The 24,645-nt window shown below is 50.7% G+C and overlaps 2 protein-coding genes and 1 pseudogene across 2 annotated transcripts in view; all 3 read right to left on the bottom strand.

Annotated features, from left to right (window-relative positions):
- Nucleotides 1–24,645, bottom strand: part of LOC122684460 (UL16-binding protein 1-like) — a 260,152-nt gene that overhangs the window by 22,856 nt on the left and 212,651 nt on the right. The window lies entirely within an intron of this gene.
- LOC122684453 (low-density lipoprotein receptor-related protein 11-like) overlaps nucleotides 18,686–24,645 on the bottom strand; it is a 64,338-nt gene continuing 58,378 nt past the window's right edge. The window contains exons 6-7 of the mRNA XM_043888568.1: nucleotides 24,218–24,537; nucleotides 18,686–18,823 (exon numbers count right to left, since the gene is read on the bottom strand). Coding sequence (XP_043744503.1) covers nucleotides 24,524–24,537 — 14 coding nt within the window. The 3' untranslated portion in view covers nucleotides 18,686–18,823; nucleotides 24,218–24,523. The remainder of the gene's footprint in view (nucleotides 18,824–24,217; nucleotides 24,538–24,645) is intronic.
- On the bottom strand, nucleotides 20,686–24,112 carry LOC122684457 (annotated as a pseudogene).

The raw sequence follows: 24,645 nt of genomic DNA on the forward strand, positions 1-24,645 counted from the left end.
GCTCAGGGCTTCCTCCTTCCCCATCTTGAGCTTGCCTTGGATGATCACTGGCCTTTCCACTGTACTGAGTTTCCTCAGGGTTTTCCACACCATCTTATGAAAACCTGAAGGAGCCTTTCAGCCAACCCAGTTACTGTTTCCGGTGCTAGTTCCCTTGGCAAACTTACTTGATAAACGTCCTCTGTGTCCTGACCATTCCACTGACTTGCCTTCTCTCATCTCTCCCTCTCCTCAGGCTTCCTGAGTCCCAGAGACACAACAGTATTGAAATTAGGTCAGTTCGTCACTCTGCAAGTTTGTTTGTTTATTTTTCCTTCAAAATGTCAATGCCAATGCATTTTGAAGAAGGATTCTGTATAATTCTACAAAATGTCAATGCCAATGCATTTTGAAGAAGGATTCTGTATAATTCAACAGGGTATTTGCCCCCCCCCACCTTTTTTTTTGTATAATTGTACAAGCTTTGAAAATTACATAGGTTATAATGATCCAGTATTATTTGTCATTCAAAAAGAAAAAAAAACTTTCTCTTCCTCCCAGCAACCATCCAGGAGGAATTAAAGTTCCTGAAAGAAGGCCAATTCAAGATGGCTTCTACTCTGGTAGAAACAGAAAACTAAAAGATGAGCAAAAGCAATAAATAAATGGGTCCTCATCAAGCTTACATACTTTTGCACAGCTAGGAAACCATAAACAAAACAAAAAAGGCAAACTACAGACTGGGAGAAAAGATTTGCAAATGATGTCATCCTTGCAGGTAATAAGGGCTTAATTTCCAAATATATGAAAAGCTCTTATAACTCAGTAATAAAGACAGGGAACCCAATCAAAGAAAGGGCAGAAGATCTAAATAGACATTTCTCCAAAGAAGGCTGACACATGGCCAGTGACACGTGAGAAGATGATCAATATTTATTATTTTTAATTAATTAAAAACTTCTATTGTGTACTGGAGTATATGGTTGATGAAAAAAGTGTGTTAGTTTCAGGTGTGCAGCAAAGTGACTCAGTTACACACATACATGTAGCTATTTTCTTTACAAATTCTTTTCCCATTTATGCTATTACAGAATATTGAGCAGACTTTCCTATGCCACAGGATAAGTCCTTGTTGGTTATCTATTTTAAGTATAGTAGTGAGTACATGTCAACCCTAACCTCCCAGTTTATCTCTCTCCATCACCTATCACCTCTGGATATATGCCCAGGAGTGGGACTGCTGTATCATATGGTAGCTCTGAACCTGCCTGCAATGCAGGAGACCTGGGTTTAATCCCTGGGTCAGGAAGATCCCCTGGAGAAGGAAATGGCAACCCACTTCAGTATTCTTGCCTGGAGAATTCCATGGACGGAGTCTGGCGAGCAACAGTCCCCTGGGTGGCAAAAAGTTGGACAGGACTTAGTAACTGAATCACCACCACATGGTAGCCCTGTTTTTAGTTTTGAAAGGAATCTCCATACCTTTCTCCATTGTGTCTGTATCAATTTACATTCCCACCAACAGTGTGGGAGGGTTCTCTTTTCTCCACAGTCTCTCCAGCATTTATTGATTGCTCAGTTCAGTTCAGTTCAGTCGTTCAGTAACGTCTGAATTTTGTGACTCCATGGACTGGAAGCTAGGCTTCCCTGTCCATCGCCAAGTCCCGGAGCATCCTAAACTCATAGACTTTTCAGTATGGCCATTCTGACCAGTGTGAGGTTCCTTGAAGCGGGAAGGAGAACAAATGTCAGAGAATGAGGAGTAAAGCTAACGTGTCTCAGTCCCAGGATCCAGGGAACCTGCTGGGCAACAAGGACAGACGTTGGGGACAGAGCGGGGTTGGTGCGCACAGGCCTCGCTGCAGAGGCTTCTCCTGTCTCAAAGCCCCGGCTCTGTTCACCTGGGCTCCCACAGCTCAGGGTCCAGTCGTCCCGGGGCACATGGGATCGTCCCTGACCAGGGTCAAACCTGTGTCCCCTGCACTGGCAGGCCAGTTCCTATCACTGGCCCACTGGAAAGCCTCCGCCACATCTTCTTTACCCATTCATTTGTCGATTGTCATTTAAGTTGCTTCTATGGCATCTCAATAGCTCAGACTATAAAGAATCTGCCTGCTATGAGGGAGACCTGGGTTCAGTTCCTGTGTTGGGAAGCTCCCCTGGAGGAGGGCATGGCAACCCACTCCAGTATTCCTGCCTGGAGAATCCCATGGACAGAGGAGCCTGGTGGGACACAGTCTATGGGGTCACAGAGTTGGACACGACTGAGCTACGAAGCACACACACATTCTCCTTCCCCTGAGAGTGTCCAGGCCCGGGTTCCCACCTCTGACCCTGGGCCCACAATTCTCCAGCTGAACAGCCTCAGGTTCTGAGTGCTTGCCCCATGTCTCCCCCAGGGTCTGGGTCTGTTCTGAGAAGGCCTTCAAGGCATTAATTCTCCTCCAAGAGAAGCAAGGGTTTGGGCCTGTTACTGTCATAATGAAGGAAAGTCTATTTCTCCAATGCCCCCGTGGAGCCTCCACCTCACATCAGGGCTGGAGTGACAATGAAGCTGTAGCCAAGTTAAGTGTCTGTGAGGAAACTCAGGTGCTAGCTGGCATGGGGAGTGCTGACTCAGTCCTCATGTGCCCTGCAAAGTTCGTCTGTTGCAACCTTGGCCCTGAATGTGATGGTATCGAAGATGGGTGTGTGGGAAGTGATTGATATGTTCCGTTCAGTTCAGTTCAGTCTCTCAGTCATGTCTGACTCTTTGTGACCTCGTGGACTGCAGCACGCCAGGCTTCCCTATCCATCACCAACTCCTGGAGCTTGGTCAAGCTCATGTCCATTGAGTTGGTGATGCTTTTTAATGATCTCATCCTCTGTCGTCCCCTTCTCCTCCTGCCTTCAATCTTTCCCAGCATCAGAGTCTTTTCCAATGAGTCAGTTCTTCACATCAGGTGGCCAAAGTATTGAAACTTCAGCCTCAGCATCATTCCTTCCAAAGTATAATCAGGACTAATTTCTTTTAGGATTGACTGGTTTGACCTCCTTGCTGTCCAAGGGACTCTCAAGACTCTTCTCCAACACCACAGTTCAAAAGCATCAATTCTTCGGCACTGAGCTTCCCACCTGAGCTTCTGGACAGACCTGGGAACACCTGCGATGAGCGGTAAGAGATGAGGGAAGGTGCGGAGAAGGGCGACGTGGGGAGGAAGGAGTTGGGGGACAGTGAGGGGTCTGGGCCTGGAGAGGTGGGAGGGGCGCGGTGGAGAGTGTTGGGTCCCCTCCCCATCCGGTTGTGCCCCCCACAGGAGTCCCTCCTCCTGAGTTTAGTAGGCAGGAGGGGATTGAAGGGAATCCTAGTCCTCAGAGGCTCCAAAGTGAAAGTCACTCAGTCGTGTCCAACTATACAGTCCATGGAATTCTCCAGGCCAGAATACTGGACTGGGTAGCCTTTCCCTTCTCCAGGGGATCGTCCCAATCGAGGAATCAAATCCAGGTCTCCCACATTGCAGGTGGATTCTTTACCAGCTGAGCCACCAGGGAAGCCCAAGAATACTGGAGTGGGTAGCCTTTCCCTCAATGGCTCCCCACTCCAGTACTCTTGCCTGGAAAATCCTATGGATGGAGGAACCTGGTAGGCTGCGGTCCATGGGGTCGCTAAGAGTCGGACACGACTGAGCAACTTCATTTTCACTTTTCCCTTTCACATATTGGAGAAGGAAATGGCAACCCACTCCAATGTTCTTGCCTGGAAAATCCCAGGGATGGGGGAGCCTGCCGACTATGGTGGGCTGCCGTCTATGGTGGGCTGCCGTCTATGGTGGGCTGCCGTCTATGGGATCACACGGAGTCGGAAACGACTGAAATCACTTAGCAGTAGCAGCAGCAGCCTTTCCCTTCTCCAGGGGATCTTTCTGACCCAGGAGTTGAACTGGGGCCTCCAGCATTGAAGGCAGAGTCTTTACCAACTGAGCTCTCAGGGAAGCCCCAGGCTGACGAGACGCTGAGGGAGGGAACGCAGTTCAGCCCCTGGGCCTGGGGGAGGCATCAGCTGGTGAAGGCGGGTGACCCCGGTTGACAGCTGTCACAAGGCAGATATCTTTGCGTCGTGTTTCCAAGCTAAAAAAAGACAAAGTAAATTGTCAGGGGGTAACAGCTTCTTCCCTGTCCCTGCCAATGTTTGGTTCCCTTGGGACCTCGGGGTGATGCTGTGCAGGCCAGAGGGCCCAGGCCCAGAGAAGGGAGAAGCTGGGGAGCCGGTCACCTCTGAGGCCTCTTCAGCACCAGTCCTGACACACTGCTCACCCCACACTCTCCATGCACACCTGTCTTCCCACACTTCAGCCCCAGTTACACACACAAGCCAACTCCATCACCCACAGCCCCCCTGACTCTCCAGCCTCCCACACAGCCCCCCTCACATGCACGTGCTCCCCACATAGGCTTCACGCTTCTCACTCATATCCTTCCCCCCCTTGCGCACGTCACCCGTCCTGAAACTGTCCGTGCAGGTCTCCTCACACCCGCTTCCCTCTGTGCACACCCCACCCCCCACCCCCACACACTTCCTTTCACACACAAGTGCCTGCTTGCCTGCCCCACTGGCTCTCCACTCTCTGCCAAATCACTTCGTGTTCCCCTCCCACAGGGACCCTGTCTTCCTCACGCTGTCTGTACACACTCCTTCACACAAATTCCACACAGAAGGCTCCCATCTACTTCCGCTGCCATCCAGAAACTTCCCCCTCACGGCACTTCCCTTCACTCTCCTCCTCCTCTCTGGGTCCCCCAGGGGATCCCCTCCCAGGCCCTCTGCTTATGCATACTGTCCACTCCCCTTCTGCCCCAGGCTCACCTGTCCACAGTCTCACACACACATTCACACACACACACACCAAGGTTCCCAACATTCTCACACATTAGTTGTGGCTGCTCCCCACACATCTAACACACTCTTCCCAGCATTCCCTCACTCTCTTCACATTCGCCTTCCTATCACAAATTAGCGTCACTGCCCCACACAACCTAAGTGGGAAATGGCAGCCCACTCCAGTATTCTTGCCTGGAGAATCCCATGGACGGAGGAGCCGGGAGGGCTACATTGCATAGGGTCGCAAAGAGTCAGACATGACTGAGCAGCTAACACAATCACTCCTCTCTCCTGCCCTCCTCCTCTCACGCACACCTCTCTCTCTGTCTCTCTCTCACACACACACAGTCACGCTGACCAGTTCTCCCCAAGATACTGGGCCTTCCAGCTGCCCCAAAGCCACACACAGCTCAGGGTGGTTCTGGGAAGGGGCTGGCTGCCAGGACTCCGCCCCAGGGCTGAGCCAGGAATTTTAGATCTCTGTCTGGGTCCTACCTGGAATCGTGCCTTCTCCTTTTTAATGCTCCAGCCCCATACCTAAAACTACTCACCAAACATGCTCCTGCTGGCATACAGACCCGAGCCCCCACGATCAGTCACCTTCATGCATTAATCAAACTAAAGTGAACGTTTGCGTGTTGTGCTAAATAGAAATCCTCCTTTAGTTACAGGATTAGCCACTTCTCCCGTTGTCATGTACTGCATCAGGGTCATGTATTGCATCGCTGGTATTTCCTACCTTGTCTACTAGGTGTCATGTGTCTAGACGTCCCTGGGTCTGTTTCTTGGCTCTTTGCTAAAACTGGCTCCTGCCTTCCTTCTTGCTCACCAGTTCCCTTTGCGCTGGGAATGCAGCCTAAGCCCCCACAAGCTTGGTTGGGACAGTGAAGTCGTCATAAAGAATTACCACAAACTCTACAGCATGAAACAACCAAAATTTATCCTTTCAAGGTTGTGAGGGTTAGAAGTCAGAAATCAAGATGTCAGTAGGGCCCTCTCTGAAGGCTCTAAGGGAGGCTCCATCTTTTCTTTTCCTGACTACTGGTGGTTACATGGAGAAGGAAACGGCGACCCACCTCAGTATTCTTGCCTGGAGAATCCCATGGACAGAGGAGCCTGGTGGGCTGCAGTCCATGGGGCCGCAAAGAGGCGGACACGACCGAGGTACCGTGCACAGCTCTGTGGTTCCCGGAAACCCTTGGCGTTGCGGAGCTCGTGTCTATTTCTGTCCTTCCATGACACTCTTCTCGTGGGTCTTGTCTCCCTGTATCTGTCTCTTCTTTGCATGTCCACATTTCTCTCTCCTGGTAAAGGCACAAGTCACTGGATTAGAGCCCACCCTAATCCACCCTGACCTCACCTTGGTTGGATTACGTCTGCACACACCCTATTTCCAGGTGAGGTCTCCTTCACCTAATAGTAAGGACTTCAACACATTTGAGCCCCTAAAATAAAGGAGTTTCAATAAACATTCATGTGATACTCATTGGGTAAAGGTACAATTTATGATTGAATTCTCTGCAACCCTGAATATATTCCTGACAGGAGAAAACTTCAAATTTGTCTAGACATTACTGAAAACTGAAAGGTTAAAATTTTTTCCGAGTGTTGCCTTCCTCTTCTCCTGGTATGAATGTATGAGCTCAAACATCCTCTTGGTTTGAGCGTTGTTTTTAGGTGTTTCTGAGGTCAGCAGTGTTCTCTGTTAGCCATTTCAGTGCAGTCGCCCTCTCTAAGTGGGAAATATTAATCCAAGAGTTAATTCTCTTCAGTTTTGCTGTGCATGAGCTACTTTAGAGCACCTGATAAGGGTCCATCTAGGTTGTAGATAGCCCTTTAAATAATATCTTTTCCAGTATGCATAATTTCCTGGTTTTAAGTCATGAAACATCTAATCTTCCTCCATAAACTATTGAAATAAGATTTAGAGTCAAGCTTAGAATGTCTTTTTAATAATTTGGTTAGGGGCTTCCCTGGTGGCTCCTTGGTAATGAATCTGCCTGCCAACGCAGGAGACATGAGTTCAATCCCTGTCCAGGAAGATCCCACATGCTGCGAAACAACCAAGCTCACGGGCCACGAGTCCTGAGGCTGTGCTCTGGAGCCTGGGAGCCGCAACTCATACTTTTGTGTCATGACATCTAGGCAGTTAGCACTTGACTGTGGTTTCTGCATATGCATTAGTCTGCTAGGTCTCTAAAGAAAAGCTATTTTTCTATACTCTGAACATGAAATATGACACCAAAATGTGGCTTTTAGAAAGTCTGTTCCAGGAACCAGGACTCGGACCAAATGTATACCTCCTATTGTATCACAACACAGACTGTAACCACACACCACCGACTGAGTGGTTTGTTTCAACAAGTCTTCCTGGAGGTGAGGATTTTATCACATAAATTAAGAACACATTCAGCCCATAAAAGCATGTGGTAACTTAACTATACATGAAAATGAGTGTGAACACATAGATTATGTCTCATTAAATCACATAAGTATATCCTTAATGCATTATCTTCTTAAAAGAATCTTAAAAATGCCAACCCCCAACCCCGACCCCAATTCCACCCCACATGAAGGGAAGTCTGATGGAAAGAATAGAACTGGAAGTCTTAACTGATTGTGAGCAAATATTTGACTTTCGCAAATCCTCAGAATGACCAAGCAATACATCTTAAGGGCCCATCAATAGTCGTGGAAAGTGAAGGAATTCTTAAGCATGAGTTTCTTTAGCTTCTTGTTAAACCTCACTCTGAGTAGAAGGTAATATATTAGATCAACAGCCAGATTGTCATCAAGGGTCAGTTTTTGCCACCCAGAGTTGGTTTAACATTGTACCTTCTCATAGTCCAGGGAGCAACATCCAGATGATAGAATTGCTGTTAGAACATTGGGGAATATGTTGAGCTAGATAATGCTATCATCAGAGAAGAAAAGGTTTTTTTCATCAAAGGGCTGGGACAGCCTGAGTAAGATCTCAGGACAACACCCCACCCCACCACGTCTACATCTTGGACCTGGTGCCTCCACAGGAGAAGACACTTGTCTTCATCCCCACTCCCACTGCACTGTCCTGCTGCCCACACCAGCCTCTTCCACACCAACAACAGAGTGCTCCCAACCCTACAGGGAAGTGTGGGGTCCCAAGACCAAAACAGAACATCATCTAGGTAAAGATGGGTCCAATGGACAGGGGCTTGGTGAGACCCGAGGCTCACCTCTCCCAAGTCCTGACTAGAACAAACCTGCCTAGGGGCCAGAGGCCAGCCGGCTTCTCACCTGCTGTGGTCCCTGATTTCTTCATAAGATTCATGACGATGAAGCAATTAGAACTAATTGGGTGATGATCAATAGGGTAATGCAAGTGACCAAATGGATGGATGCAGATTGGCTGATATCTGGGGCTATTATTAGTGGTTCTAAAATGAAAAAGCAAAAGCCTTGTCAAATCTAAGAATACACCTTCCTCAGCACCTGCTGTCCTTAGACAGCACACGTTCCCCATATAGTTACTGACTCAGGTGAAGCCACTCTTCAGGTCTGGATGTGGAAAGACGAATGGGCTTGTGCTCTGTCTTCGTGGAGCTAATATTTCTCCTGAGTTGTGTTAATTGCTCAGTCATGTCTGACACTTTGCGAGCTCATGGATTGTAGCTAACCAGGCTCCTCTGTCCATGGGATTCTCCAGGCAAGAATACTGGAGTGGGCTGCCATTTCCTACTCCAGGGGATCGTCCCTACCCAGAGATTGAAGGCAGGGTCTCCTGCCTTGAGGGAGATTCTTTACCGTCTGAGTCACCGAGACACAAATGTCCATCTGATTATCTTTCAGGAGGACATGTTTACTGTGAGAAGTCCTGTTTGAGGAGGACACAATTGGGGGTACTTAATTCTGTCTGGGAAGGGATAAGGGCTTCATTAAGTGACATTGGAGCTGGTTAAAGGATCAGTACAACAGAGGGAAGAGAAGGCCTGGAAACATAATGCGTATATAGATTTGGGGACCATCGAGAGTGCCGGGGGACTGAGTCATTGGTTAATGAGGAAGGGGGCTCCTGTGCTGAGGGAGGTGGGCTGGGAAAGGAGGATGCTGGCAAGTTCTGTGCTATGCCCATCACTGACTCTCCAGACAGGAAGTCCACCAAGAGATCAGTCACCCCATTCATCCATCATATTTTCAGTTGCACAAACATATGTGCTCATATCCACACATGAAGGCACTAGACCATTGAAGAGAGCTACCACCTCCCCCACACCCTACTCAGTTACCTGTGGCTCTGGGAGCAGCATGTTCTCCCAGTGTTCCAGGAATTCCCTAAGCCAATAACTGCAGTCCCCGTTGAGATCTTCCTGAAATACTCTGCCAGTTCCTGGTTGTTCTCCCACTCCTCCTTGAGGCCTGTGGCTCCAGGATCGATGACTGTCCAGGTTATGCTCATGGTGTCAAGGAGGAGGGCTGTCCGTTCATCGAGGCTGAAGAGCAAGGATGCACCAGAGCATTGCTCGGCTTCACACTGACACCACAGCCTGACCTGCAGGGAGGGAGGACCTGCACCCCTCACACAGTGAATCTTTCTGGACTGTCCACAGTCCATCCTCCCCAGCCAGTCAAATGTGTCTGCACATCTAGGGGCCCATGGTCTTCTGACCATGACCTCCCCCTCTTACCCATCAGGTCCACCGGGTCTCTAAGGCTGGATCGTGTTCAGTCTTTTCACAGGAAGGACCTCCCTGCATGCACTCCGTCCCTACCCCTCTCTTGCTGTCTCCAGCTCCCCACCCCCTCCCATACTTACCCCTCATCTCCTTTTTGTCCAGTTTGATGACAGGCAGGACCATCCTGAGCTCTCTTCCTGCTTCTCCCAGCGTCTGGCTCAATTCAGTCCACGCTTTGGTGTCGTTTACCTCCTCCCCCAGGAAACCCAGAGGTCTGACCTTGCAGCTGTCACTGTCATACTGGAGGAAAGGCTTTGTGTCCGTGGAGCCCTGGACTTGACATCAAGGCTGGCCTGGTCTGGACTGAGATTTGACAGTGAGGTTGAGGCACAGAGAGTGGGGCATCTGAGAGAGAAAACCACAGGTGTGTCTGGGAGATTCCCCTCCAGGGCCTGGTTGCAGAGGGAGGGGTCTCTATCCCAGACCCCCTCCTCTGCTGCATCCTCAGTCCTGCTTCATCTTCAACTGTCTGAGCTTTAATCTCTTGGATGCCACTGTGGATCCTTTGGGTCCAATACTGTTAGCAGGAAAATTTATGTGACATATTTTTACCGTCATGTACCAACTTCTGAGGCAGCAAAAACAGAAGACAATGTCTGCCTTCTAGTGGCTTAAAAATCCATCTGAACAAACAGGACTTTCAACACGAGTGGGAAAAAAAGACCACAGAACACAGGCTACATTCAGGAGGGGCCCCTAATCACCAGGAAGGTTTTTACTGCAGAAGGGGGTGGGGTTGGCAGGAGAGGGCAAGCTGCTCCAGGAGCACAGGCCCAGGCACCCTGTCTTGGGCTGGAGTCCCTGCACACTGGGTGTCACCTCCTGGGCAGCCCGTCCAGCTACACCACACCTGACCATCCTCAGAGCTGGAAGACAGGCCCCCACCAGGGTGGAGCCCCTTCCTTTCCCCTCCTCCCCTGCTCCACTCCCCCTGCCAGAGCCCCAGATCCCAGGACACTCACTGCCCAGAGTCTTCCTGGGTTCTATCAGCTGCAGTATCAGCAAAAGACGGCCTGCAGTGTGAGCTAGAGACATTCCTCCCAGCAGTTTTAGAAGAGTAAGGGGCAAATCATAGCCTCGAGTGTGTCTACACCTCCGCCTCTGCCTACCGCCCAAAGTCTTCAGTCAGACTGAGGAAGTCCTGTTGAAAAACAATGCAAAGGACAATTATACCGAGGAAGCACCTTGCAAGTATTCAAACGTAATTCCTCATTACAAACAGCAACAACAACCACAAAAAACAGCGGCGACATTAAAAAGCAAAATTCACTTTAAATACCCCACCCTCCAAGACCCCTTAACTTTTGTGAACAAAATGCTCAGGGTTGTGTTGGCTTCTCCCCTCCTTCTGACAAAGGCTCCTCCCACCCCACCCCCGCCTCGCCCAGCTGCCTTTTTTGCTTCTTTTTCCATCTTCTGCTCAGTCATCCTGCATTTTCCCCCTACTTCCTTCTTCCTTCTCCATCCTAACCTGGCGGACTTTGTCTTCAGTGATCAAGATTCACTCTCCCCCAGTGCACCCCAGCGTTAATCCGACTGGCCGAGGCGACCGCACGTGGTCTGCAATGGAAGGCGGGTGTACAAGCGTTGGAGCCGAAACTCCAGAGAGGCCGGGACGCTGTAACGAAATAACTATAGCACCAAACGAAGTGCTCTAACTTGGCATGCTGCCAACTCCTAAGACCACTTGAGCAGCAAGCTGAAAGCTGAAAGCGGAGCTGTGGGGATCTCAGTCCTTTCTTATCAACCAGCAGTCCGCAAAGGCAACCTCTCCTGACCGATAGTTCCCCCCAGCCTTCGCATCTCCCCCCGCACCCCTCTTCGTCCCCACCCCCTCCCGTGGCCCGAGCAAGTGGCTCAACCCCGCGGCCTCAGGGGTGGTGGCTTCGGGGTGGCGGGAGACGACGGAGCCCTCGGTGGGGAGACCCGCCCTGGGGTCTCACTCGCCGCCCCCTCCTCCCTCCTCACCCGCCTCCCGGTCGAACGCCCGTGATTGGCGGGGCGCGGTCCTCGCCTGCGCGCTCCATCCGAGGTCGCAGGTTGAGATGGTCGATGTTTGAGATCACAAGAGAAGTCCGAAACGGAGATTCCAGCTTGAATCGCTCTCGCCCGACGCGCCGCGCGGTCCCGGCTCTTCCAGAGCTCCGTCGGCTGCGTCCAGTTGGTGACAAAGAGGGGCCCCGGGGCGGGGAACGGACAGCGCCCGGGAGAGGCGGGAGCACCCGGGCCGCGGAGCCGCGCGAGCGAGGTCTCAGCCCAGCAGCGCCGTGATGCGCGGCGACCGCGCGGTTCTGGCCTCTGGCGAAACTGGGAGGACAGGACTTCGCCTAGGCGACTGGAGACTTCTCTCTCTCTCCGTTTTTTGTCCGTACCTGAAAGCGTGTATATGCAAATGACACCACCCAGCCTCTTGATGAAAGTGAAAGAGGAGAGTGAAAAAGTTGGTTTAAAGCTCAACATTCAGAAAACTAAGATCATGGCATCTGGTCCCATCACTTCATGCGAAATAGATGGGGAAACAGCAGAAACGGTGTCAGACTTTATTTTCTTGGGCTCCAAAATCACTGCAGATGGTGACTGCAGCCATGAAATAAAAAGACGCTTACTCCTTGGAAGGAAAGTTATGGCCAACTTAGATAGCATATTAAAAAGCATAGACATTACTTTGCCAACAAAGATCTATCTAGTCAAGGCTATGGTTTTTCCGGTGGTCATGTATGGATGTGAGAGTTGGACTGTGAAGAAAGCTGAGAGCTGAAAAATTGATGCTTTTGAACTGTGGTGTTGGAGAAGACTCTTGAGAGTCCCTTGGACTGCAAGGAGATCCAACCAGTCCATCCTAAAGGAGATCAGTCCTGGGTGTTCATTGGAAGGACTGAGGCTGAAGCTGAAACTCCAATACTTTGGCCACCTCATGTGAAGAGTTGACTCATTGGAAAAGACCCTGATGCTGGGAGGGGTTGGGGGCAGGATGAGAGGGGGATGACAGAGGATGAGATGGCTGGACAATATCACCAACTCAATAGACATGAGTTTGAGTAAACTGTCCCTCCCCACCTCTCATTTCATTCATTCATTCATCTCACCAATCTTCTCGAGGTCTGTATCAAGGCTGGGACAAGTCAGAGGGCAAAGGGCACCACCCAGCCTCTCTAGTAAGAATCCCTCGCTGCCCCTCCCCCAGAGTTGCCCCCATATTCACCTTGAGCCTCCAGGGTCCCAGGCACACAGGTCTTCCCCAGCCCACATGCACCCCTCACTTCACACTGCCTCCCACACTGACTCTCTGTTGTGTTTTTGGCTCCATACACGAATGATGTAAGACGTGTCAGAGTGCCATTTCCTCTGTTGTGGTTCGTAATCACTTTCTAGATCATCTGTCCTGGGGCACCGCTGGGTGCTTGTCCTGAGAATGTGTGAAGTCACTACGGCAAAGGGTACTAAGTTGCTTCAGTCATGTCCGATTCTTTGAGGCCCCATGGACTGTAGCCCACCAGGCTCCTCTGTCCATGGGATTCTCCAGGCAAGAATACTGCAGTGGGCTGCCACGTCTTCCTCATGGCAAAGGGACATTTAGCCTATAAATACCAAGAGTTTGTGAGGAGTGTCTGAGAGTTCCAGTCTGGGGAAAAGCTGATCTAGCTTTTCCTTAAATCGTTTGTTTCCATGAGAACTCTTGGGCTTCCCAGGTGGTGCTCATGGTGAAGAACCCACCTGCCCATGCAGGAGACCTAAGAGATGTGGGTTCGATCCCAGGGTCAGGAAGATCCCTTGGAGGAGGAAATGGCAACCCAGTCCAGTGTTCTTGCCTGGAGAACCCCATGGACAGAGGAGCCTGGCAGGTTACAGCCCAAAGGATTGAAAAGAGCCGGAAACGACTGAGGAGTCTTAGCACAGGCACACATGAGAAATCTAACTCGTTAGGGCGTCTGCTATCATTCTCCCTCCATGTTATAATGATCTGATATTTGTATATATTGTGACGTGAAAACCATAACCGACCAGGAAACAACCATCGCCACACCCATAGTTACAATTTTCTTTATCCTTTTGGGAAAACATCTAAGATCTACACTCTTAGCAGTTTTCAAATATGTTGATACAATCCAGTTGTTCCTCGGTGTCTGCTGGGGATTGGTTCCAGAGCCACCTAGGATACCTCAGTCCTCTGATGCCTGGGTCCCGTAGCCAGCCCTCTGTATCCATGGGTCCCCATTGGAGAACTCAACCAACTCCAGAATCAACTAATGGCAGATTGGGTAGTACTGCATTTATTGAAAATAATCTGAGTTGAAGTGGACCCACAGAGTTCAAACCAGTGTTGTTCAAGGGTCAACTGTACAGTATTGTACACCATGATATACATTACATCCCCAGGACTTACTCACTTTATAGGTGGAATTTTGTACTTTTGCTGCCTTCACCCCGTCCTCCCATCCTCCCCAAGCCCCATCTCTGACAATCATCACCACTCTGTTCCATAATATTTGAGGCTTCTTAAAAAATTATTTTTAGGTTCCACACAAGTATGATAATATAATATTTGCCTTTGTCTTTCTGGCTTATCTCACTTAGCAAAGTGCCTTCAAAGTCATTCATTGTTGTCACAAACGACAGGATTTCCGTCTGTTGTGTGGAGGAGTAATACTCCCTGGTGTGAATATGTGTGTATCTACCTCACTTTTCCTCGACACTCGGCCACTGATGGAGGAGTAATATTCCCTGGTGTGAATATGTGTGTATCTACCTCACTTTTCCTCGACACTCGGCCGCTGATGGAGACTTAGGTCGCGCCATGTCTAGTGCTGCCCTCACTCCAGTTTGTCTGTTGCTCACGCCTTGGGTTCTGCTGTCTCCACCCCACCCCACGCGAGCCCCTCCCAAAGTGAGAGTCTGATTTGAGTCAAGCCTGATTTTGCTAAATCCCTTTAGCGTCAACAGGCCATAAACCTGGACTTGGTGTGGACTTCTGTCCTTTCCCACAGGCTGTTGGAGGTGAGGAATTATCAGAACTCAACACTGAGCTTGCCTAGTAACTGCTATCACGCAATATGGGGCCCTTTTCCTGGTTAATTAAAAAAAATTTTTTTTAATTGGAAGACAACCTGGAGAATTCCATGAACAGAGGAGCCCGGCAGGCTATATAGTCCATGGGGTCAGAAACAGTCAGACAGGACTGAGTGACTAACACACACACACACAACTGCTTTACAACGGTTGGTTTCGCTGTGCGACAATGCAAGTCAGCCATAAGTGTCTGTATATGTAAATAAGCGTATACATACTATAAGTATACATACAGCCCCTCCCTCCTGACCCCCCTCCCACCCTGTCCTGGTTCCTTTTCTCTGTTACCTTGACAAGGCTGAGGGATGCCCTTAGAGCTGGTAACACATGATTTCTGGGTTTGTCTGTGAGGGGGTTTCTGCCAGACATTAGCATGAGAATGTTCACAGAGAGAGCATGAGAGTGATTTTGTATGAAGTTGTACTTTAAAAGTAAAGTAAAAAGCAAAGTGAAGTCGCTCAGTAGTGTCCGACTCTTAGAGACCCCACGGACTGTAGCTTAACAGGCTCCTCCGTCCATGGGATTTTCCAGGCACGTGTACTGGAGTGGATCGCAATTTCCTTCTCCAGAGGATCTTCCCAACCCAGGGATCAAACCCACGTTTCCTGCATTGTAGGCAGATGCTTTACCATCTGAGCCACCAGGGAAGTCCAGGGAAGTTGTACTTTAGGTGTGTTCATAGGAAGCGGGTGCTCAGGGCTTCCTATTCGTCCATCTTGTTCCTGTTTTTGTGTGATCAACCATCTTTGATGCTCTTATTGGAATTGTTCTGTGGGCCAGGACCTGTGCCCACATGAGATGGCAAACGTAATGCATAAATGCTGTGTGTTCTGACTGCTCCACTGACCTTCCCTTCCCTCATCTCTCTCTGTGTCCTCAGACCTCTTGAGTTCCTGAGACACACAATACTGAAATTAGGCCAAAAATAACTTTACAGTGGCCTCAAAGTGTCCTAGTGAAAGGAAGAATCACATGGCTCTCACTTTAAATCCAAGACATGGCCAAAGCCAGGACAAGCCAGAAGACAGGACATTTGCATCAGTTAATCAAGTTGTGAATGCAAAGGAAAAGTTCTTAAATGAAATCAAAAGTGCTCCTCTAGTGAACACATGCATGATAAGAAAGCAAAACTTACCACCAAGGGAAAATGGTAAAATTGGTGGAAAAAAAGATCCTGAGTAGGATGTTCATCAGATGTGGTAACAGACATGATATGGTACATCTGTGTCACTGTGACTGGGCACCAGCTTTGGGATGCTTAGGGTCTGGACTCCTGAGGTCTGAAGTGAACAGCATTCTCTGCCATCTCATTTTATGAACAACAAATTATGTGTCAGTAAACCGACAGCTTTTAAAATAAAATAAAATCAGTTCCAATCACTAAGAAGATAACTGGTGAATAATTTCTGAAGTTAGAAAACTACATTCCAAGGGAGAAATAGCTTCAGGACCCGTATAACTTTGAGCCAGCCTTGTGTGAAATTGTCAAACTGAAACGGTCCCAGGATCTTCCAGTGGTAGTTGATTAGCCACACCAGCAGGATCGTGCAGTAATGGATTCATCGCTGAATGAGGCAGAGTGCCCACTGAGACACAATGGGACCAATTCTACAAAGATAAACCACAGTCTTTTCATCACGTGCTGTGTGTGCTTAGTCTGTCAGTCATGTCCAGCTCTTCGTGACCCCGTGGACTGCAGCCCGCCAGGCGCCCCTGTCCACGGGGATTCTCCAGGCAAGAATACTGGAGTGTTGCCATGCCCTCCTCCAGGGGATCGTCCCAATCCAGGGATCAACCTAGGTCTTCTGAACTGTAGGTGAATTCTTTACCATCTCAGCCACCAGGGAAGCACTTTTTTCATCATACTCACTCTCAAAACATAATATGAAACAAAAATGATACATTATCTCTATTAAAACATTTCTATCAAAAAATATGCAAATTATGTAAACAGCAGGAGATCAAAGGCAGCCAAGCAAAGACAGTCCTGAGGCCAACAGAGCACATATCAGGGGCTTCGTGGGAGCACCGTCTCCTGCAGAAAAGAAAGAGGCCTTGGTCCAGGGGGCTGAGGAATCCTGTCACTTTCCTGGGGCTGCCCCTCCCCAGCCCCCTCCCAGCCCCACCCTCACTGAGGGGCTCCTATGTCCTCCACCCACACCCCTACCCCAGGTCCAGCAGCATCTTGTCACCTCCTCCTTACTTCCTGCATCACAGAGTCACCCCAGGCCCTGACACCCCCTGCTCAGGCTCAGGACTGGAGGCAGTGAGGAATCAATCTGCTCCTTTACTCAGGTCCGGATCCTCCCCGAGGGGGGCCTAAAGGACCAGAGAGTAGGTCCCCAGAGGAGGGGCCTTGCCTCCTGACAGCCCTGGGGGGCTGCAGGCAAACCTCCTTCCTTCACTCCCCTCCAGCCTCTGAGCCAGCAGCACACACAGCTCTCAGGACCAGGGTCCTTGCCCCCCATCTCTTCCTGGTCCGTCCCAGCTGGGCGCCTCCACCCCAGCTCAGGCCCACCATCCCCAGGACCTCTGCTCAAGGCAGGGCTGCTCAGTGATGGAGGCTCTGGGTCCCCAGGAGGCTGGTGACGGGCAGGCCACAGGCTGAGTCAGAACTGCTGCTGCCCCAGGAGCACAGGCCTGGCCTCGCCCCTTCCCACAGTCTCTGCTGTGGGGCTCCTGCCTTGCCTGCTTGGCCCAAGCCACTTCCGGTGAGAACAGGCCTTTGGAGTTGGGTCTGCAAAGGCCTTCCCACCCCTTCCTCCTGGGATGAGAGCCCGGCCCCTCTCATCTTGGCCCCTGGGTGACACATCATGAGGATCCCCCATGCTGCTCTCAGCCTACCCTCGCCCTGAGCGCCTGCTGTTCTCACATCACCCACCCTGGGCCCTGCCAGCCAGTGGTCTGTGCTCAGTCAGGGGACGAGGTTAAACCCTTTCAGCATCAATAGGCCCTCAGCCTAGGGAGGGCCCCTCCCTTTTCACAATGTCTGCTGACAGTGGGGACCTCTCAGATCTCAGGGCTGAGCTTGTCTGAGTTCTGCTCTCAGGTGATATGGGGTCTTAGTCACCTGTTCATTTCCAGGATGAAGAGGTTCAGTGAGGGGCAGCGGTTGGCTGGGATTCACCTTCCCCGTCCTCACACCAGGCCCTGTGCCCCTGCCCTCCCTCTGGATTCTGACCGCAGTACCTTTTCTTGTAAAGTATCCAGGCTAGGATGCTCATGCTACAACTGGCGAGAACCCCAGCGGAGACCCCTGTGATGAGGTCGATGGCTGGGGCCATGGTGTGCACTGTAGGGGGGGTCCGTGGTCGGTGATGCTGCAAGGAGAGTAAGCATGAAGCCCTTGTCCAGACCCCAAACTCAGCAGATGCCTCCTCAGCCCCCCTGACCTAGGTACCCCTACTGTGCAGACAGTTTACACCCATCGCATGGAGGCCCCAGTGATAGATCCTCAGGCCAGATGGGGGGAAGGGAGGAGTCCAGTCCTCATGGGGCTCTGACAGCTAATGAGGGAGCAAGGTTTCCAACACAGCCACTCAGTCCTGCTGTGACATCAGAGACGGTGACATGAGGATGGAGTCCTCAGGAGCTGACAGCAGGGTGGTATTGACAGATTTCCAGAAGGAGGACTGGTGACATTTAAAAGAAGATTCTGGAAAGAGGGTACAGTGAGAAATACATCCCAGAAATAAAAAAGATGTCTAGAGGTTTGGAATCAGGAAAAATTCATGCTCAACCGTCCAAAGGCCTGTGCTGTGAGGAGAGACGTCAGGAGGTCGAAGAGGAAGGAGGATGACAGAGCATCCCCGGGTCATTGGTCTGCCAGGACAACTCAACTCTGGCGGATCACTTCCTCAAACACACGCACAGAGGGGTGGGTCCATGTCACCATGAAGGGACTGTCACTTTCTCCTCCCTTCTCACTTACCTGAGGTCTTCAACATTTTCTCCCAGCGCACCATGAAAGCCTGAAGCCAGGCCGGACAGTCTCCCATGGAGACCTTCTTCAGGAACTCGGTCACAGCTCTGTCATTCTCCCACTTCTCTTTCATCCATCTGCCTGCAGGGTGATCCACTCTCCAGTGTCCATTCTCCGAATCAAAGTGGAGGCTCATTAGTCCATTCAAGCCAAACTGCCAGGATCCACTGATGTGTCTGTCATCCTCACAGCGACATGTCATCCTGGCCTGCAGGGTGAGAGGGTCTGCTCCCACCATGGGAAAGAAAGAGCTCAGCCTCTGGGCTTGACAGATTCTTTGCCCCACCTGGGTCCACCTCCCCTGGGTCCACGTCCCCTGGGACCAGCTGATCTGACCCTGGTCTCTCATGCAACAGCTGCTCTTTCCACTGGACTACTAGGGAAGGACCAATATCCAACTGTGCTTTTAAGCCCCAGTCTCCTCCTCCTGTACTTGGACTTTCTAAGTTACCCGTGACCATGGGTTTCTCCAGTGTAAAGTCACGCAGTTGGTCCCTGATGTCTCCAAGTGTTTCGATCTGTGTTTCCCAGGCCTTTGTGGTTTTCACTTCTTCTCCCAATGGACTTGTGAATATGATCTTAGCATGACCACAATCATAGGAGAGAAAAACCTCTCCGTCCACCTGGCCTTGAACCTCATACCACGGCTGTCCAGGTCTGGGTTGAGGATCGATGTTGAAGTTATAGGACAGAGAGTGAGCGTCTGTGAAGGGAAACCGCAGAGAGGGTGAGGGTGGGAGAAGAAGACCTGTAGGCCTCCTCCCCCAGGTCTGTGACAGCAGAGGAAGGCTGTGGGCTGGGCTGACAGAGCAGGACCCCTGCCTGCCCCCCACCCTCACCAGGCATGAATGAGGAAGACGGCGAAGCCTCAGGCAGGCAAGAAACCCCACAGCCCTGGAGACGCCCCGTTTCCACTCTGCTCACGAGCTCCGCACGTAGCACTAACCAACACATACGTTTCCAGGGATGGGCCAGGCTGGTTCAGAAGGAAAGGCCCAAACCCAGAGGATGTCAGGGTCTCTCTGAGTGTCTGTGGGAGATGCAGAGGGTAAGGGGGCTGTTCCTGAGGAAGCGGATCACAGCCAGTGGGGGTGGGGGTGGGGAGGATGAGCACAGAACCCAAAGCTGGAGAAGGCAGAGTTTATAATTACGGGTCACTGGGCTTAGCAAGGCCGGGGAGACATAGTGATCTCCCACTAGGATGGGACTTGGAAGCCTGGAGAAAGGCCTGGCCCACATGGCATGAAAGAGAAAATCCAGAACTTCCGAGGCAGGTGGTAGAGGAGGGGATCCAAGGCTCAGAAAAGTGACTCTGCAGGGCGGACACGGTGTGAAAGGGCAGGAGTGTGTGCAGTCCACCAGCTCCATGGGAAAGCCTGATGGACTCTATGGAGTCCGAGAGGAAAGCGTGGATGAGAAGCATCTCCAATAGCTCCAGGATGACTTATGCAGAAGATCAGGGATGGTGGTAGGAGTGGTGTTCCTGTGGGCTTCTATCAGGAACAGGGATGGAAGTTGTGGAAAAATCAGATTCCAGGTGGGGGTGCTCTAGGTCAGCAGAAAAGAGGTGCAGAGGTCAAAGTGATTAGAGAGTCTCAATGCCAGCCAGGGCCTGACTGCAAAGAATATGATGCTGGCTCACAGCACAGGGCGATCCTAAAGGCAAACAGATGGGCAGGAACCTAGATACAAACTGTACCATTGAAAGAATTAAAGAGAGGCAGCACACAAGGCTGGATGATCAGGAAGCCAAAAGCATCCATTCCTACCAAACTTCTGATCCAGGCACATTTTCTGGATCTGAGTCACTTCTCAGAAGGTATCACCAGAGAAAGAAACCATGTTCTAAAGAGGAGGGCCCCTTCATCACCACATCTAGTGCGAAAGTCCTTCCATTCTTTCCCAAAGAGGCACATGGTTATTTACTGGGGTAAGTGAACCTGCAGAAGCAGAAACTACTCTCACATTCACATTTCACCTAGTGTGTTTCTAGTATCAGGTTCAGGAACCGTAGCATCATCATGGTCCCCCAATTGTTGAAGCAAAGCTTGGGGTACCAGGCCATCAAAGGAGAGTAGTCTCAGGTTCTGCTTACAGTGGTTATCATCGGGTCCACAGACCACGAGTGGTCATTTCACATGCTCTGGACCTGTGACATTCATGGAGACCTTAGTAGCTAATAAATTAACGTGGGGTGAAGGCTACCGTATTGGTGAATTCCAGATTGAGACTTCAGACCCTACCTTCCCATCCGCCAATAGTCCGTGTACACAATATCCTGGAAAAACACAGAGACAAGTACCAGTCTACAATAGCCTGAGGGCTGCAGGGTTGTGGTCCCTCTCCTATCTCCATTTAACTACCACTGTGGCCTTAGGTTTCCTGGAATGGTACAGAAGAAATATTTTGGGCTTCGCAGACCCTACATCTCTGCTGCAATCTGCTGTCTCAGCACAAAAGCAGTCACAATTGGTGAACAATGAGCATGGCTGGAGCTGCTTCCTGGGCAGATGACCCAGCAGAAACCGTGACATCACAGGTGTCTGTGGTCAGAAAGGTGCTACGTGCCATTTTCTACTTGAAAGCTCATAACACAGACCCCGAGTGTCCTGAAGCTAGGCCATGCCACTTGCAGTGGGGAAAGTCACAGCATTTAAACGTGGCTCCTGGTGTGGTCCTAGGGTCTGGCAGAGATGCGGCCTCTGGTCATGGACTGGGGTTGCCCATCGTGATGTGTGCTCATCAACCCCTAATCATTAGTTCAGGTAGGCCAGCCGTCATAGGATAGAAGTGGCTGTGTTTTGGTATAAGCAGGGTCACAGGGAACAACAAGACCCACCAGCAGCTGGCTTAGATGTGACACTAGAATTGTTATATGGCCACTATCCTCTCCTCACATCTGTGGCTTCCCCTAGGGCACTTTGGACCAAGGTAGCTACTCTGCAGCAAAGGAGTGGGGGCATTAGCCCATAACTGCTGGACGGTTTTTATTTTCCTAAGAAAAAGGACTGCATGTTGAAGATAAATCATTCCCAAAACTAGTCCAAAAAAGCAAAACTTTAAAGGTGAATCAACTGCATTACCTTGTAGAAGTTAAGAAAATAAAAAGCAGTTGGTAGTAACATTGTTAGTTCAAATATGTGTGTTTAAACAATTTTAAAACTCTTGTAAGAATATACCTATACCTCAAAGGCAACTATGTGTAAAAAATTTACACAAACATTTTCTGTTAAACGTAATAAAAGTGATATTGAGAAAGTATTCCACATCATTAAGTCTGTCTTAGAGAGTTGAGATGCTATTCCATTCCTAAGGCATGGTGTTTTGGAAGACAAATGTCCTTCTGCAGTGCTGGGTGATGCATGTGACTGGCTGACTCCAAGTGGGCCTCGACAGGCACCTTCCTCCTGACGCTGGGGGACTGTGAGAGGAGGGTCAGACACAGGCCCCCAGGGCTGCACGGACCTCTGTGAGACACTGGGCCCTTTGCTGGAACTGCACCTCTCCTCCGGATCGAAGGCCCAGCACAAGCCATCACATAAATGGTTCATCAGGACAGTTGATAGGTGGGGCTATTTGGTAACCCTCTTTCAGGTACTCGGCCACATCAAACGGGTAGATGTCCACTTAGGGCAATGGTCAGAGTCATAAACATGTGCGCGCTTTAGTAGCAGCATGCTGACTTCTCAGTTGTGGCATGCAGGATCCAGCTCCCCCACCAGGGATGGAACTCAGGCCCCTGCATTGGGAGTGTGGAGTCTTAGCCACTGGATCACCAGGGAAGGCTGGAGAACTCATTATTAACCAGACTCTCAAAAGCCATCCATCGATCCCGTGTTTTTGTTGTTCCCCAGACAGTGAGAGTCCATGGGGAACAAGACTCTGGAGAGGGACTGGCTTTGCTCTTAACTTGTTCAGTTACAGAGCTCCTAGCTGCCAGGTCTTTGTGGAGGACTTCCTTCTGACCAGGTAGCTCATTCCACAGGCAATGTGGACAGCTTGTGAACTAGGTTTTGTTGAGAAGTTGCCTGTGGATTATTGGCCTCTACATATTTGCACTGTCATAAAAACAATTTAAGATACCCCCAGGTCATGTAAGGCAATCCACCATGGGCTTTTCCCTTCTTCTGTTCACAAATGGGTAATAGGAAGATTTCTGTGATGAAGATCTCGTAGCTTACAGCTTTCAGGGAGCATCGTTGTCACCTGAATTTCAGAAGCTTGATCTCTAACTCTTTTTACAAATGCTTGTTGCTCTTTATCTGGATCTTTTTCATCTACATAACCCCCATGGAAAGCACCTTCTTAGAATACATCCTTTGAGTTCCTCTCCCTGGATAGATATTTTGATATCAGTCACCTTATATTTGGCCTCCAAAAGAGTGACACTTCTCAAGTCCTACTCCTCTACCCACAAGGGAGGACAACTGGAGATGGGGGCTGTATTGTTGGGTGTGTTCCCTCTCACACACTGAGACATCTGGGAACGACTGGGACTGAGACAGCCCTTGGAAACTACTGCTGGCGCTGATGCTATCTTCCAGTTCAATCCTTCTCACACTATGAAGATGCAAAACAGCTAATACTAGTACTGCAAGAAATATACCTGGACAGCAAATCTCTAGGCTGATATAAAACACACGTGGAGACACGGCTGGAGCTGCATGTACAGGGTCATAAATGGTTCCTCTGCTGGTCGTTTTGTCCAAGGCTGAAGTTTTCCTTCCTCAATTTCTGGGTGGCAAGTCTAAGACTGTGAAACTTTCTGAAGTCACTGTCAAGTTGAGCTGCATTTAGTATAACTTCAGAATCTACTTTTCCAGGATAGGACAGCTGGAGCCCAAACACTGATAAGGTGTGTGGGAGTTCTCGGGGCAGAGGGGCGCGGGCGGCAGGCAGCCAGAGGACCAGAGCGGTACTGGAGGGTGCCTTTGGTATGGGCGACCCCGGGAGACCCAGGCACATCCGTCCCGCCCTGAGGGCCCGCCTCCCACCCCGCCTCCCACCCCGCCTCCCACTAGGCCGCCTGCCCACCCCCACCCCGAGGCCTGGATGGCCGCCGAGCTCTCTTCGCCCTGCCTTCCTGCAGGTGTTAACTGATCGGTGATAAAGAGTGCTGGTCCTTCAAGGACCGAGAGCAGTAGGGAAGGGACCTACTTCCCTTCAGCAGTAGTAAGAAGGGACCAGAAGGGTCTCTGTGAGCAGATCGCGGGCTTGGGCTTTTCGGGGCCGCTCTGAGTCCCTTCCCCGTGGAGAGGCCTACGGGTCCCAGCCTGCAGGGCTCCAGGACTCCCACTTCCCAAGGGGCGGGCCGGGCCCTGGGGAGGCCTCAACAGCATTCCTTGTAGTGTTCTGGCCCCCTCTTCTCTTAGCTTCACCTCCCAAACTCCGCACATTACTGTTTCAGGAAGGCCCCCCTGTTCTGGCCTGGAGAGCCGGCAAGTAGCCCGTGGGAGCCACCGAGGCGCAAAGGGGCCAGGGGGAGGGGGGGGGCGGCGGCGCCACCCGGCAGGAAATTTCGCGAATCCCCGCGCACACAGCCACCCCTGTTCAGGTCGTAACTCATCCAACTTCCACGCGCCCCCCACCCCCCCCCGGAGGTTCCCAGCCCGAACTCACCGCCGGGTGTCCCGCTGGACCAGACAATCAGAAGCAGGACCAGGAAGCCCATTTTGTAGGAGTGGAGGATGCCAGGTCAGAGGAGCGGACCCTTTCCGGTGAGGTATACTGCACCTCTGGCCACGTGGCCGGCCGTTCCTCTGCCCGGAAGCCCCGCCCCAGGCAGCGGCAGGCAGAGGGATAAACCTGAGGTTTATTAGACTGCCAGGGTCGCTCTGGTTTTGCCACTTCCTCCTCTTGCTTCCTCCTCTTCTTGGAGGCGTATCGTGGGCTGATAGTGAGAATCTTCCTAGGTCGATCATTTTGTCATTTTGGTCTCCCTAATTAATAGAAATTGATCGGAGGTCAGAAAAGAATTTCTGGCAAGAAGCTCATGGAGGGGAGAGCTCAGCGCTTCCTACTTCCCTAAGTTGAGCTTGCCTTGGATG

Source organism: Cervus elaphus, chromosome 26 (assembly GCF_910594005.1).
Source record: "Cervus elaphus chromosome 26, mCerEla1.1, whole genome shotgun sequence".
Lineage (NCBI taxonomy): Eukaryota > Metazoa > Chordata > Mammalia > Artiodactyla > Cervidae > Cervus > Cervus elaphus.